General features: G+C 35.4%; 1 protein-coding gene across 1 annotated transcript in view; it reads left to right on the plus strand.

The window, feature by feature from the left end:
- Window positions 1–16,594, plus strand: part of LOC150019825 (cytoplasmic dynein 2 heavy chain 1-like) — a 287,287-nt gene that overhangs the window by 31,074 nt on the left and 239,619 nt on the right. The window contains exons 19-28 of the mRNA XM_090266701.1: window positions 2,548–2,663; window positions 3,255–3,382; window positions 6,501–6,650; window positions 7,310–7,515; window positions 8,743–8,898; window positions 8,991–9,105; window positions 11,607–11,777; window positions 12,778–13,160; window positions 15,172–15,304; window positions 15,405–15,522. Coding sequence (XP_090122827.1) covers window positions 2,548–2,663; window positions 3,255–3,382; window positions 6,501–6,650; window positions 7,310–7,515; window positions 8,743–8,898; window positions 8,991–9,105; window positions 11,607–11,777; window positions 12,778–13,160; window positions 15,172–15,304; window positions 15,405–15,522 — 1,676 coding nt within the window. The remainder of the gene's footprint in view (window positions 1–2,547; window positions 2,664–3,254; window positions 3,383–6,500; window positions 6,651–7,309; window positions 7,516–8,742; window positions 8,899–8,990; window positions 9,106–11,606; window positions 11,778–12,777; window positions 13,161–15,171; window positions 15,305–15,404; window positions 15,523–16,594) is intronic.

A 16,594-nucleotide genomic window follows, 5' to 3' on the forward strand; every position in this document is an offset into this window, starting at 1 on the left:
CAGTTTTTTTTCATGGTTTCCATATCCATTTTTATGCTATTGAAGTTCTCACTAAGTTCCTTGAGCATCCTTATATTGTTTTGAACTCTGTATGTTGCCTGCTTCCATTTTTTTTTTTCCCTGAGGATTTCTCCTGTTCTTTCATATGGGACAAATTTCTATGTTTCCCCATTTTGGCTGCCTCTCCGCGTTTGTTTCTATGTATTAGGTAGATCTGCTATGTCTGAGTCTTTATTGGGTGGTTATATGTAGTAGGTATTTTGTAGGGCACAGTGGTACATCCTCCTTGTCATCTAAGCCAGGGGCTCCAAGTGTGCTCCCAATGTGAGCTGCGTGCATTCTCCTGTTGTAGTTGAAACTTGATTACTGTTGGCACTTTATTGGGAGGGATTGATCCCCAGGTGGATTGGCTACGACGATCAGCTATGACTACAGTGGAGGAGCTGCTTTGCAGGAACCAACCCCACAAAGCAGAACTTGCTTCATGGGGCTTTTTTGCCTGCAGAGTTTGCCCTTTGAATATATTGCTTGTGAAGGTGGTTGGGTTGTGTTCTGGTGTGGTCTGAAGCTGGCCATAAGGTGTACTGTGTTTGGGGCCTCCCAGGAGGTGCAGGTCAAAGTTAACCACCACCTGTGACCTGCCTGAGGCTACTTAGCATTAGCTACAAAGTGATCTACAGATGGCTACTACTTGTGCTGGGTTTAGAGACGCCTGAGAGAGGGCACACTATGAACCGAGGATGGCTGCTGCAAGTGCTGGGTTTGGGACATCTTAGAAGAGGTATGTGGCACATTGAGGCCAGGTGCTGCTTGTTTAGAGTTTGTGAACCTTTGAGAGATTTTGGGAAAGTCTGCAGCATGAGCCAAGACAGGGTGTTTGTATGGAAAGACCACTGGAAGCAGCTTATGTGGGTCAGCAGGGTGGGTGGGGTAGGATGTCAGGGAATCATTAGGGTGGAGGTCACAGTTTTTGCTGGGATAATGGAGACTCAGATGGGGTGCCTACTGGCTGGCTCTGGGAGAAGGGCTCTACAAAGTAACAATGGCCTGTGTTAGAACTTCTGCCTGGGAGAAAGCCACTCCTCTAGCCGTGTCCCCGAAGCAGAGACAAGTCAGTTGCTCCCCATATTTCTCAGGTGCCTTTTGAGCTGCTGCCCCAGTGCTGGGGCTAAGAGTGAGTGGGTCCATCAGTGAGTAAGTTTGTGTGTGGGTCCTTTAATATGAACAGCTGGGACTCCGAGACCCCTTTGTCTCACTCAACTGCTAGATTTCACAGCTGGAAGTTATGGAGACTTCTCTTCCTGGAACTGGAACCAGAACCCTGGGCTAGGGAGCCTGGTGTGAGGCTGGGACCCCTTCCTCCTCAGGGGGCACCTCAGCAGCTGAGATACCCCTCCCGATATTTAACTGCCACATGTTGTTTTGGAACTGGCCTGTTCCGCATCTCCACCTCTCCTACCAGTTTCTGTGTGGCTGCTTCTGTATATCCTTAGTTATAGGACTTATGTTCAGCTGAATTTCAGGTGGTTTTCAATGATGGTTGTTTTGTAGTTTAGTTGTAATTTTGATGTGGTCATGGGAGGAATCAAGTACAGCACTTATATACTTGGCCACCTTGACCAGAATCCTGTTTTGTAAATTATCTAAAATACAGAAGAGTACAATGGCAATTGCTCTTGATATTTGATGTTTTAGACCTATTAGTGCATATACTTACAAAATTTGATTATACTGTATCCTGATATTTTTAGTTAATACTATTTCAACAGTATTTTGCCATGTAATTACCTAGTTCTCAAAACTTCAATTTTTAATTGTATGGATAAAGTACAATAATTTATTTAGCCATTCCTTCATTTGGCTTATTTCTAATTTTTTATTATTATAGTTAATACTTGTGTAGAATCTTGGAGTTTACCTGAAAATTTCCTTAGAAAAAATTCTGAAGGTGAAGCTATTAAGACAAAGGGTATGCCTGTTTTAAAATTAGGTGATACATATTGCTAAGTTGCTCTTCACAAAAGTTGTATTGTTTTATACTCCTGTCAGTAGTTCTGAGAGCACTGTGTTTTGCCCATGCAATTGAAGATATAAATGAACAATTCTTTACATTTTTGTCTATTTGAGAGGCAGAAGGGTTATTTTTTGTTTTATTTTCTAAGTACCTTAATAATCTATATTCACTTTCTATCCTTATTTTCTTTTCCCTTGTCATTATTATTTATACTTTGCAGGATAGTGAATATATTTTATAAGTATTTAAAAAAGTATGTTACATGCTGTGACAAGGAAAGCTTGTGAATATTTAAATATGTATTCATAATTGCTGCCTTTTTGATAAGCTGATATGATGTATAATAAAAACTAATATAACAAAATCAATAAAAAACATCATAATTGTATGTGTATGGCGTATTTGCTAAATGAAATCTAAATGCGCTTAATAGTAATACTTTTGAGTTACATTTGTAATTCAAAATGATAATATAATGAGAGTCTTCTAATTATTTTTTTTCATGTTAAAATATGTCTATTGGCATTTTTCAGTGCTGTCAAGGTAGATTGTTTCAATATTAATTGTAGCCCTGTGAAGACTGTGATTGATGATCTCATCCAGAAGTTATTTGATGTGCTTGTTCTTTCTTTGAAGAAGTCTATCCAGGGTAAAGACACTTATATTTTTATTATAGAGGCATATACTTTGATAGTTATGAAATATGAATCCCCGTGATGATTAAATCAATACTGAGATAGAAAGTATTATGAAATAAAATATGCTTAAAATGATAAATTTAAGAAAGTGTGAAAATTTATGTTCCTCTCCTAAGAGGTCTGAAAATTGAAGGCATTTTTATTATTTGCAGTCTTATCTTGCATCAGTTTGTTGCACATATTATTGAGAGGGGTAGATAATTCTGGTGTAATGTGTCTCTCCTTATTTCTTCAAATGACTACTATTTTCCAAAGTACTATATGGTTTCTTTTTCCTTTAAATTGAGATGTTTTAGCATACTATTTAAGACTGAAAAGATACCCAATTTTGAGTAAAATTTACTAAGAATGAGTATATTTTAACTTTCTACTGAAAATTCTTAAGTGCAATGTGAAATAACTGAACTTCCATGACAAGAAATTTCTTTGCTTACACCCATATTTTGTAATTATGTTTAATGAAAGCAAATGATTTAGAAATTGTGTGATTGAATATTTTTGGTGGTAATAATATTTCTTGTATTTCAATGTTACCTATTTAGCTCATTTACATGAAATTGATACATTTGTCACTGAGGCTATGGAAGTCTTATCAATTATGCCCCAGTCTGTGGAAGAGATAGGTGATGCAAATATACAGTATAGGAAGCTACAAGAACAGAAGCCAGAGGTGAGTATTAAAAAGTAAATTTTTAAATTTATTTTTACTGTACTGGAGATGTTTAAAATAGATAATCTGTGACACTTTAGAAATATCACATAGCTTCAATATTATAAGGAAGTCCATATAATCTGGTCTAAATGGTCAGTTCATGATTGGATTCTTGATGTTATGTTGGTTGTAACAATAATGTTTATTATTGTAATCTATTTCATGATGTGGCATATTAGAATAATATTAAACTTAGATAATTCATGCTGTTACTTCCAGGGTTGTAATCGTAGCATGGTTAAGTGTAAAGTTAGAATTGAATTAGCAACACACACATACACATACACTCTGGAGACGCTCATAGTTAGAGACAAAGATAACAGAATGGTAAGGATTCATAGCAACAACATAGAGACAAAAATGACAGAATGGTGAGGATTCACAGCAACAACATCCAGAAGGCTGGAGTCCAGAACAGGGAAGGCAAAGTTTTATAAAACATATTATGAAAGATTTTAATTATGTTTAGAGGAAGGAGGAGAAATAATTCAAATGAGAGTATGAACTTTTATGTGTTCCTACTATGTGATTGACTTAAAATTATTGACAGTTTAAAGGTGAGTGAAGTAATATACTTTCATAGTGGGAGGAATTGCAAACTTTTTTAATGATGTAGTAGGCTTAAATGTATAAACGAAGGTTTAAAGAGAAAATAATATACTTGTCTAGTAGAAGGAATTAACTAAAAAAGCAATGGAAATATGAGCTGTGGCTGTTAGTTAAAGCACAGAGGCATTTGTTCATTTATTTATTTGACAGATATTTATAGGTCACTGTAACTATTCCAAGCATTGTGCTAGGAGTAGCTCTTGCAGCTCTGTACATACTCTGCTCCTATGGAATGCACATATACACATTCCTGTGGGTGCGGAATGAGAGTCGAAGAAGGGGAGAAAGGAAGAGGAAGGAAGGAGGGCGATAGAGAAGGGAGAAGCAAGAGAAGTGAGAGAGAGAGCATGCACAACTGGGGAAGTGTTATTTTTATGGTAGGTGCTCATGGGAGACCTTCTCAGAGAGATGACATCTGACCTGAGACCTGAATGATAAAGAGCAAACCATTCTCAGGTTTGGAGGCAGATCATTCTAATTAAATGAACAAAAAATACAAAATGATTCAGGTAGAAATGGACTTGGTATGCTCAAAGAAGAGATATATGTAAATATTGTCAATGAAGTTAGTTATCGAGAAAGCCATAGTATTCAAGAAAAAATATGGTATGAGGTGAAATCGGAGAGGTATGCAAGGACCAGCTTATGAAGGTACCTTTAGACAATCATAAGGAGTGTGGATTTTATTGTAAGTGTAATTGAAAGTCCTTAGAGGTGTTTAAGCAGGGGAGTGACACAGTGTGGCTTACAGTTAGAAGCAATTATCCTGGATGCTCTGTAGGGAATGGATTGGAGTGAGGTAAAAGTAGCAGAGAGTCTCGTTAGTAGGCTACTGCAATTGGTATGTGAGAGAATGTAGAAATTTGTACCATGCAGCAGAGGACATGGAGAGGACTGGAGAAATTGATGATGTATTTTTAGAGTTAAAACCAAGAAAGTCTTCTGATGCATAGATAGAGGGGGGTTAGAGAAAGAGAAATAAACCTGTCTCTTAGATTTTCAACTTGAACAGCTGGCAAACTAACGGTGCCATTTACTGAGATGAGGATCACTAGGAAGGTGTTTGGAGATTGAAAGTGATGGGCACTGAGATGTCAGGCAGAAGTTGAATGAGAAATATGGAATTGAGAGTAAAGGTAGAAACTAGAGATGTAAATGTGGAAGTCATTTTTACGTCCATGATATTTAAGACCATGGGTTTGGACTAAGACTATCTGGTGGATAAGCAGACAGTAGAGGGTATTAGACCACTGTGAGCATTCCAAAATTCAGAGTTCAAACCCATGAGGAGGCCGCAAAGGAGATGGAGAAAGAATGGGAGGAAAAGCATGAAGTTTATCATCACAAAACCTGAAATTAATGTTGTATGCTGGGAACAACTTGTGAGGCAGGAAGAAGTGATATGTGTCAGTATACAGAGCTAGGCAGAATTAGGTCATGTGAGCCACATTAAAGCTATTAAGCTTGATTCTGTGGACATTGGGGAGTCATGCTGGGTTTTGAAGATCAGGATGTTTAGAATGCTGTATTGATACGTCTCTCCTTTGGTATGTGTTTTTGAAGGAATAGAAATAGAGGCAGATTGACTAGGAAATTGTTGTAAAGTCTTTACAGGTTAACCTCAGTTCTTTTCTCATGTAGAAAATTAGAATCTGACTATTTTTTTCCTCCTTTCTTACTGATTTTTATAGTACGACATGGCTTCTTGGTCCATTCATTTTCTCTTTCTCAGGTAGAACTGATGATCCCTGTTTCTCAGGGATTGCAAACTGGTCATTGAGAGATATATGAATTTTTTGCTGTCTATTATGTATGCACAGTAATTTAAAAAAGTTTTCTATGGAAATTATTACTTTGTTGATTTGTTAAAGTATAGGTGTTAATTTAAAGGACACTGTTGTTTTACAGTGCATTAGAAAACTGAAGCAATTCAAGCAGTTTAGCACCTATTCCTACACCTAGATTGTTGAGAAACTAATGCTACACAACCCAGGACATTTCAAGTAGAAACTGAATGCAGGAGCTTGATTTTACTTCTTCATTTGTCTGTTGCATGGATTTTCTTTCTTTGTTAAGTAGATAATTTAGTTAACTTAATAATTTTAGGTAATTGCTCATTTCAGTTCTTTTAGAAACCTTTTTAGTATGTTCTTAGACATGGAACATTTCTAATAACAACTTTACTTTGAACAGCTGTAGTATTTTCTTTATGGATTTACGGTTTTATTCAGTCTCATATTTCTACTTGTTTTCCTTTTCAACTTATGATGTCAGAGTGCCTTGGTTGAGTTTGTATATAATAATAGTAAGTAAGCATTAGAAATTGTATATCCAGGAATTTAACAAAGTATTTAGAAGGAAATATCTTGATTTTTATAAAGCAAATCATGAAATAAAAATTAAAAATAATAGAATTTTAAGAAATTTGATAAAATAGGATCTTTTTCATATTTTCTTTTACCTTTAGATTTTGCCCTTATTTCAAGAAATTGAAGATAAAAACAGACTTTTACGAACTGTGGCAGGTAGAGGTTTAGAAACAATTAGCGATCTAAAAGCTAAATGGGATAAATTTGAGTTGATGATGGAAAGTTACCAACTTATGATTAAAGATCAGGTAGGAACCTTTTAGTCATTTTGTTAAAATGGAAACTTAATTTTTTCTAACTTAACATTTTCTGCTTATCTGTATCCTGTTATAACTCAGGTTTATAAGAATTTTATATTGATGAAATTATACTTCTATATAATGAGATACTTTATATAATGACGACCATTTCACATAGCTTGTCTTCATCTACTGCCATTCAATAATGCATGTAAAATTATTTTCAGCCTTTCTTATATAAAAATTTATTTACTGACTGTGTATGGTGTCTTTTAACTGGTACAACCTGGAAGTTGCACGTATCTATTGCACTCATGTCCCATTGACAGCCCTTTGGCTGTACTGGAGACTGGGAAACGCTCTTAGATGGAACAACTGGCAGTCATTAGACAGCCTTTTTAAAAAATCCCATTGCCTTTTTGCTAGTGGGTACTGTTAATGACATGAATTATTTCCTAATGATGTTTGTGGATTATCTCTTGTTGTAAATTTGTTACCTAATTTTATGCATTTGAATTACTTTATTGCACTTGAAGTCAATAATTAAAAACAATCTTTTGAAAAGTAGTAGTGATATTTTTCACTTAACTAGAAAATAGAAATAGAAATGTGAAAATGCAGTGAGATTTTACTCTGAATTAAATGGTATGAATTCTGTTGGCTTATAGATTGAAGTAATGAAAGGAAATGTGAAATCACGTCTTCAGATCTACTATCAAGAACTGGAAAAATTTAAAGCTCGTTGGGACCAGCTAAAGCCCGGTGATGATGTTATTGAAACTGGCCAGCAAAACACCCTTGATAAAAGTGCAAAGTTAATAAAAGAGAAAAAAATTGAGTTTGATGAACTTGAAGTCATAAGAAAAAAACTGGTGTATGTTTTTTTCTTTAAAACTGATAGTACTCATTTGAAAAAAAATGTTTTATATTTAAATATTAAGTTAGTAATATCTTGTTTCTATTATCTTTATGACTTTATGAACTTCAACACAAATAATAAGTGCTCATGCAACTGCTTTTCTAGGAATTGCGGGTAGATTATATAAGGATTTTGAGAGAGAAGCAAATACTGACTAGGTCCAAAAATAGAACAGTTAATTAAATTTGTTGAAAAGTTAAATTAGGGAGTTGGAATACTTTCTGTGATCTCATTTAAAAAATGGAATATATAAAATTAATGGAAAATTACTTTCAGGAGCTTTGAGATTTATAAAAATTGAACCTAGCCAAAACAAAAAACAAACAAAGAAAAATCAGACCTCAAAGAATTTGTTGTTCTATGTTATAATAATGCAAGGAATTAAATGTTCTGTGTTATAATAATGCAGGGTATTAAATTTGAGCATTGTTTTAGGTTTGGTCTATTTAGGCAGTGTAGCCATAAACTAATTGCTTTCATAGGTGAGTAGAGGTTTTATTTTATTTTTCATTTTTTAATTGTTGTTCTATTACAGTTGTTCTATTTTTCCCCCATTGCTCTCCCCTATCCCACCCACTCCTTCCTTTCCCACAGTCAATCTCCACCCTGTTGTCCATGTCCCTGGGTCATTTATAGTAGTTCCTTAACTAGACCTTTCCCCTTCCTTCCCCACTTCTCCCCCTCCTACCTCCCCCCTGGTCACTGTCAGTCTGTTCCTTGTTTCCATGCTTCTGGTTCTATTTTGCCTGTTTGTTTGTTTTCTTCATTAGGTTCCTGTGTTAGTTGAGATCATATGGTTTTAGTATCACATTTATGAAATGGCATTATACCAATTAGGTGAAGGATATCTTTAATTTCAAAAAGTAACCCATTCAATTGAGACTATTTTCAAATTAATCCATAAATGTATATAATTTGAATATTTATTACATATTACATATAATGTATGTAAAATATATATATTACCAACTTCACTTTGAAAAAAAATTGTATTAATTAATTTAGAGAAGCTCATGACTAAGTAAAATTCTGATGTAGAGTTGGCATATACTCCCACTGTGTACCTCCACTATCAAGTACACATGCTTACAGCACACACACAGGCAATACAGTTAAATAATACTGATATTTAACAGTTGTTCTTTTTAAAAAATTTAATGATATTTTACTTTTTTTAAATAGTGATGATTGCCATCATTTTGGACTAGAAGAGCCCGACTTCTCTTTGGCAAATAGCATCTCTAAAGACATTGAGGGCTGTTCCCAAGTTTGGGCACTTTATGAAGAGTTTCAGCAAGGATTTCAGGAAATGGCCAATGAAGATTGGATTACTTTTCGGTTTGATTCATAAACAATATTTAGATTTTTACAGTTTTTAATGTTGTTTTGGATGTATGTTAAATTTAAGATTTGTTTCTGGTGTTTTATAGGACTAAGACATATCTATTTGAGGAATTTTTGATGAATTGGCATGACAGATTAAGGAAAGTTGAAGAACATTCAGTAATGACAGTGAAATTACAAATAGAAGTGGACAAATATAAAGTAAGATAGTTTTACTTATTCTATTGTTTAAAAATTATCTTGGAACTTTTATGTATCCTTTTATTATGTAGTGACTGAACTGTAATTTTAGTTTCATATTTTAAAATAATTCTGTTGCATCAAAAAAAGGAAGTATAGAATAAACCATAGAGATAATTGATATTTCTGGTACCAATCTGAAAGGAGCTATAAAAGAAATTTCTGGTTGACTTCCGACCAAGATGGAGGCCTAGACAGACATGCTGAGTCTCCCTCCACAACTAAGAAGGACTACAACTACCTCAAAACTAGAGATAACCAGAGTTCCAGAAAATCAAGCTGCATGTAAGTCTGGCAAACAAAGATATAAAGAAGAAATACTCATCCAGACAGGTAGGAGGGGCAGAGCCAGGGCAGAGAGGACTCGGTGTGGTGGCGGCAGCAGTGGCAGCAGCAGGCCTGTGGAAAGCGCGATCCTACATTTTAAAAAGTAGGGAGGGACACTTGGGGAGCCCTCCCAGCACCAGACCAGACTGCACAGCTGATGGTTCCAGCGCTGAGGTAAAATAAAGCCTCATTGCTTCTGACTGTGCGAACCAGTGGGGGTTGGGGCGGAGGAAGAAACTGCTGGTCTTTCAGCAGAGTCTGCTTGTTTAAAGGGCCCCCACAGTCCTAGAACATCCGCAGACCCACCCACTCTGGGAACGACGGCCGGGGCAACAGCTAGAGAGGTGCCTGTCCCATACAGGAGAAGTGCCTGGAAAGGGGGCCAGTGCTGAACAAGAGGCATTGTTTCTTCTCGTACCCCTCCCCCACATACAGCCCCACAACGTGGTGAAATGGGTCGCCCTGTACTAAAGAATACCTAAGGCTCTGCCCCTTTCAATGTAACAGGAACAGCAGCTCTACCAAGACACAGAGGCAAACAAACACAGGAGCCTGTCGAGATGAGGAGACAGAGAGATATGGCCCAAAAGAGGGAATGGATCAAGGTTGTAGTGGGAGAACTAAGTGATGAGGAGATTGTCAACCTAACAGATAAGGAGATAGCCAACCTAATGGATGCAGAGTTCTGTACACTGATAATAAAGATGCTCACAGGCTTGACAGATATGCTTAAGTATGGCAAGTACGTAAGGGAAGAAATGAAGGCTGTGCTAAATGAATTGAAGGAAAGTCTACCCAAAACCAATGGTAAAGGGAAGGAACCAGGGTTCAAATCAATGATTTGGAACATAAGGAAGAAAATAAAAGTCAACCAGTACAGAATGAGGAAACAAGAACTGAAAAACATGAGGAGAGTCTTAGGAACCAGAACTTTAAACGTGCCAACATCCAAATCATAGGGATGCCAGAAGGAGAAGAGGAAAAGAAGAAATTGAGAACTTATGTGAAAAAAATAATGATGGAAAACTTCCCTAATTTGGCAAAGGATATAGGCATACAAGCCCAGTAAGCACAATGTCCCAAACAAGCTAGACCCAAGGAGGAGCACAACAAGACACAACATTATTAGAATGCTAAAGGTGAAAGATGAAGAGAAAATCTTAAAAGCAGCAAGAGAAAAGCAGAGAGTTACCTACGAAGGGGCACATATAAGACTTTCGGCTGATTTCTCAAAAGATACTTTGCAGGCAAGAAGGGACTGGCAAGAAGTATTCAATGTGATGAAAAGCAAGGATCTACAACCCAGATTACTCTATCCAGCAAAGCTATCATTTAGAATGGAAGGGCAGGTAAAAGTGCTTCCCAGACAAGGTAAAGCTAAAGGAGTTCATAATCTCCAAGCTATTATATGAAATGTCAAAGGGACTTACTTAAGAAAAAGAAGATCAAAATTATGAACATTAAAATGACAACAAACTCACAACTAGCAACAACCGAATCTAAAAAATAAAAACAAAATCCAACTAAGCAAACCAGAATAGGGACAGAATCATAGATATGGGGATCATTTGGAGGGTTATCAGCTGGGAGAGGGAAGAAGGAGAAATGGGGAAATAGTGCAGGGATTAAGAAGCATTATTAGTTGGTACAAAATAGACGGGGAAGTTAAGAATAATATAGGAAAGGGTGAAGCCAAAGAACTTACATGCATGGCCATGGACATGAACTAAGGGGGATACTCAGAAGAGGGGAGCAAAGGGGGAAAAATATTAAGACTACTCTAACAACATAATAAAATATATTTAAAAAAAAAGAAATTTCTGGTTAAAGTTATAAATCAGAGTATTTATACTTCCTAGGACAATTTAGGATGTGGATCATTTAGCATGTTTAGGATATATATTAAATCCTAAAATAAAAATAGAAATATTTTAGGTCATGTTTTTAATATATTAAGCTACACAGTGTAATTAGTGTGTGTGCATAATAAAAAAATTTATACCATTTCTGTTTAAGTGTGATTTCAAGATTGTTAAATAAGATGATTAAAAATTTTATGCCTGATAATCATACAGTAAATGAAATTTTGCATTTTGCTCATATATGTGTACTATATTTTCCTTTTCTTTTAACAGATCGTAATTCCTGAATTGAAATATGTGAGAGGGGAGCATCTTTCTCCAGATCACTGGCTTGACCTTTTTCGCCTACTTGGCCTTCCAAGGGGTACTAGTCTAGAGAATTTATTGTTTGGTGATCTTCTCAGATTAGCTGATACAATTGTTGCCAGAGCTTCAGACCTTAAAGTAAGAATACTTTAAAAAATATCTCTTATGTCTGACCTTTGTTAACATGTGATTTTGCTTTGTATTTGGTTATTCAATAAAATAGCAAGTTAAATTTTCTTTCTTTTTAAGTATTGGCAATATTACATTATTCTATCATTCTTTCAGTAGTAATACATCTGAATATATCTAGCACTGTGTATGGGACTCTAGAAACAATAATATAAACCCTTACTTTGAGAGAGAGAAAAAATGTGAAATAAAAAATGTTTTAGTTTTAAGAATAGAGTCAGCTTGATCAAAAAGTGAACAAATGCAAATTGTCTGACATATAATATGTTTAAAATCACGGGGTATACTATTAATAGAAGCTAAGGGATACAAAAAATCAGAAAGTTAAACCAAGAATGAATTTGGTACTCAGATTTAGAAAAGGTTTCAGGTAAAAGTAAAACTTGTCACCATTCTATCATAAGTGGCAGACTTTCTATATTGTGTTCTGCACATTCAGTATAATTATAAAAGGACTCCTGATGTCAAATTGTTCTATTTCCAATCTAAAAATGTATGCTTGTTGATAACCCTGGAGCATATTTAGATAATCGTGAAGGTATAAAGCACTACTACTGTGGAAGAAAAATCTGGATGATTCCTAATCACATTAGATATATCAGAACTTGCAATTAAATTACATAAAATTTCTAATGTATGCAAAACTTCAAATGAACCAGAGTGTTTTGTGTTTTGCTATGGATGCTTGAATTTTCTGTTTTTCTTTTTTAGATGTACAAAGCATAAGACAGAACTTTGTATATACTTTGACCATGTGAACCTTGGTATCTGATAGCCATGGATACTAGCCAGTATTTTTTATTGCATATAAATTATATCTACATACATTTTTTGGTCATATGGTATAAAGCCAGATAAAAATATATCTTCTTATAAAATAGATTTCTTATAATTTATTTATACGATAATTAACGTTGAAATAATAAATATGGATATTTTGTGTTAAAAGGATTTAAATAGTCGAGCACAAGGTGAAGTTACAATCAGAGAAGCTTTACGTGAACTGGATCTTTGGGGAGTTGGATCAGTGTTTACATTGACTGATTATGAAGACAGCCAGAGTCGAACCATCAAGCTGATTAAAGACTGGAAAGACATTGTAAATCAAGTTGGAGATAATAGATGCCTTCTTCAATCTTTAAAGGATTCACCTTATTATAAAGGATTTGAAGATAAAGTGTCAATTTGGGAAAGAAAACTTGCAGAGTTAGATGAGTACCTGCAGAATTTAAACCACATTCAGAGAAAGTGGGTGTATTTGGAACCCATTTTTGGCCGTGGAGCATTGCCAAAAGAACAGACACGCTTCAACAAAGTTGATGAAGATTTTAGGTCAGTACAACTATATAAGACATAGTCACATATGGGTGTTTTTATTCATGCTCCAAGGTGTTTCATAAAAGCTAATTACCTTTACATAATTAGAAACATCTCTGTATTCCAAATGCTTTCTTTTCTGGATACTTAGCTGTTTCTGAGGAGGTGCTTCCTCCAATTCAGTCATGTACTTTTTGAGCCATTTTGAATTGGTTTCTGTTTTAGCATTCTATATATACCTGATGTTTCTGAATATTACCAATTTACAACTTTACTATTGTACATTTGTTGGATATTTTTCATTCCTTATTTTGATTTATCTCTGACTAGAATTTAATAGTTAAGCAATTCTTTTTTCTTTAAAGTCTCCTCCCTTAGCTTCTGTGATACTGTCCTCACCTGGTATTTTGCCTCTCTGGTTGTATTCCTAGGTTGTAGTGCTGAGACCTCTTGAAGCATTTAGATGTAGATCCTCTCAAGGTTTCAGCTTTAGATTCTTTTCTCACTCTGTATTTTCTTAGGTGATCTTTGGCACTTTAAATATCAGTTCTCTTCTATTTGCTGATGTCTCCTTGACCTCTATGTCAAGCTCTTATTTCTCTTCTGAGCTCAAATTACACTGAGCATTTTTAATCAACAAGTCAGAACTAAAATCATGAGTTTATCCCTTTCCCACAAATCTTTTCTCTTTCAGGTTTCTGTCTCAATAAATGCTACCCCCCAATTGCTCAAAGCAGAAATAAAATATCTTTGACCTCTCCTGCCATTTTCAAATTCATTAAATCAGTAAATTTTGTTGATTCTAACCCATTTAATATATTTTAATGCATATTTTACATTTCTATTTGTTTGATTATACTCTAAAATACTTCTGTTGTCACTAACTTGGACTATTGTATAAGATTTATTCTTGTCTTCTCTAATAAGTTTTTCATAGAACAGCCAGACTAATTTTTTTCTAAATGAAGCTTCATCACTTCTGTCCTTTATTGCTTTAAGTAAAACTTTAAAACGGTTTAAGGATAAAGAATGATCTGCGCGATTTCCATTTCTCTCCCTTACTTGTACTGCTGTCCTTTTTTGCTTCACTGATGCTAGCCTTTAGTTTCTCAGGCATACCAAACTTCTTTCCAGGATCTTTACCAGAGATTGTTTTCCTTGTAACCAACCAACTTTTTCTTTTTATTCATTGTTTCAGCTTAAATTACTTCCTCAAAGAAGCCAGAGGTCAGGATTGCCCTATTAGCCACTTTAATAATACTTTGTAATTTTCCTTTTTAGCAGTTATCATAATTTCACTTAAATCTTTTGAGAAATTATTTGTTTTTCTTTGTCACTAGACTATTAGCTCCATTATGTGGGGTTTACTATTTGTTTACAGAGAAGGAAAACTCTGACTCCAAAAAACCTCCGCTGCCTTGCGGCATACCTCTTCAAGGGAAAGGCTAAGGGAGTAAACCCCGACAGAAAATCCGGAGCCGGAGTCCCTAAGGCGGTTTGACGTTGTAGTCAACACCGGCAACTCCTGCGGCGCACCTGAACCCAAGCTGTATTGACTCCGTCTTTCCCTTGGACCCTTCAGCTGCGAAGAGAGGGGGGGTCTGCTGCATGGGCAACAGCAGACCCTCCATATCACCCTGCCCAGGCTCTGTAGCTTCAGCGTCATCACAAGATGTCGATTCAACACGGGAGGAAACAGATACCATGTCACTCCCGAGTCGGACTGCACAGCCATTCTCGGCGGTGCAGATGGACTCTTAAGAAGCTACACCATCGTCTCTCGAGACGGACGGCTGCCGACGATGACTATTTGTTTAGTGAATAAATGACATGATAGAATTTGCAATATGGGAAGTTAAAAATGGTAATGGGGTATTATTAATTTTTAGTATTATTTATTAGAAGTATAATTATGAGTTGCTGTTGTATAGTGTTACCTTTAGTTTGTTTTAAGCAGGTTAAAAAATAAATATATAAATATCAACCTGTTAAAATAGATGTGAAAATGACTGTTTTTCTTCTGTAGATCAATAATGACTGACATCAAGAAAGACAACAGAGTCACAACGTTAACTACTCACGCAGGAATCAGAAATTGTCTACTGACAATACTTGATCAGCTTCAAAGATGTCAGAAATCATTAAATGAATTTTTGGAGGCATGTTTTAAAAAAAATCTTTATATAATAAATTGTAAGCCTCTTACTATAATAATTATTTGAAAAGAAAAGGCTATCTTTTTTCTTTTATTGTTATTAGGAAAAACGCTCAGCATTTCCACGATTTTATTTTATCGGTGACGATGACTTGTTAGAAATACTGGGCCAGTCTACTAACCCTTCAGTAATTCAGTCTCACCTTAAGAAGCTGTTTGCTGGTAAGATTCAGCATTTATTCAACAGATACTTATTGAGTTTCAGCTATCTACCAGACATAATGTTAGGCTCTTAGGTAGACTAGTAAGTAACATATAGAGAACTTATAATTTAGTGTGGGAGATAAGCTAGTAAGTTGACAAGTGTAGTATGACAATTCTTATTGTTGATATAAGCACATGGTGCTATTCCTGCACCTATGAAGGCATTTACATCAGTTTTGGGACATCACGAAGAAGGTGACTTCTAACATGAAGTCTGAAGAATGTATAAGTTTTAACTAGAAGAGAGATGGGGAGGCAGAGTGAATAGTCTGGAAGGTTTGAAAGTGAAGGAGAACAGGTCCCTTCATTACTGAGTGACATTCAAGTGGAGATATTCAGTAGGCAATTATTGTCAGCAGAGAGATATGGGTTGGAGATATATAATTGGGAGTGATTTGTATATAGATAATAATTACTCTATGGCAATAGGTAAGATTATCTGAAAAAAGTTTATAGTGCCGTATTCTTTGACTTTGTTGAATCACTTTTGTTGGGTAATTGCAAATGCAGTTGGTTTGCTACAAAAATAATGATGTCAAGAACATGCATGAATGACCCATGGACATAGACAACAGTGTCAGGTTTGACTGCGGGATCGGGAGGTGGATAGGCAGAGGAGGGCAAAGGAGTAAAAAACTGGAACAACTGTGATAAAATAATAAAATTGAATAAAAGTAACAATGATTTTTTTCTTAAAATATGAATTTGTTGGAAAGGAGTCATGTTTTTCAAATTAACTTTAAGAAGTAGACAATTTTTATCATCCTTACTTATAATTTCCCTTATAATTCAGGGTGAGCAAACTATAGAAGCACAGGCCAAGTCTGGCTCAGTGCCAGTTTTTTCTTAAATAGTTTTCTTGCAACACAGTCATGTCAATTATTTTTATTGCTGCTTTTGTGCTACGAGCACAAGTTTGGTTAGTTGACACACAGACCTATGGCCTGTAAAAATCTAAAATATTTACTCTCTGGTGCTTTACGGAAGTGTTCACAACCACTGCATATCTGAAGCTTTCAGGTGTTTATAT

Source organism: Furipterus horrens, unplaced genomic scaffold (assembly GCF_987537825.1).
Source record: "Furipterus horrens unplaced genomic scaffold, mFurHor1.1.pri manual_scaffold_2, whole genome shotgun sequence".
NCBI classification, from domain to species: Eukaryota; Metazoa; Chordata; class Mammalia; order Chiroptera; family Furipteridae; genus Furipterus; species Furipterus horrens.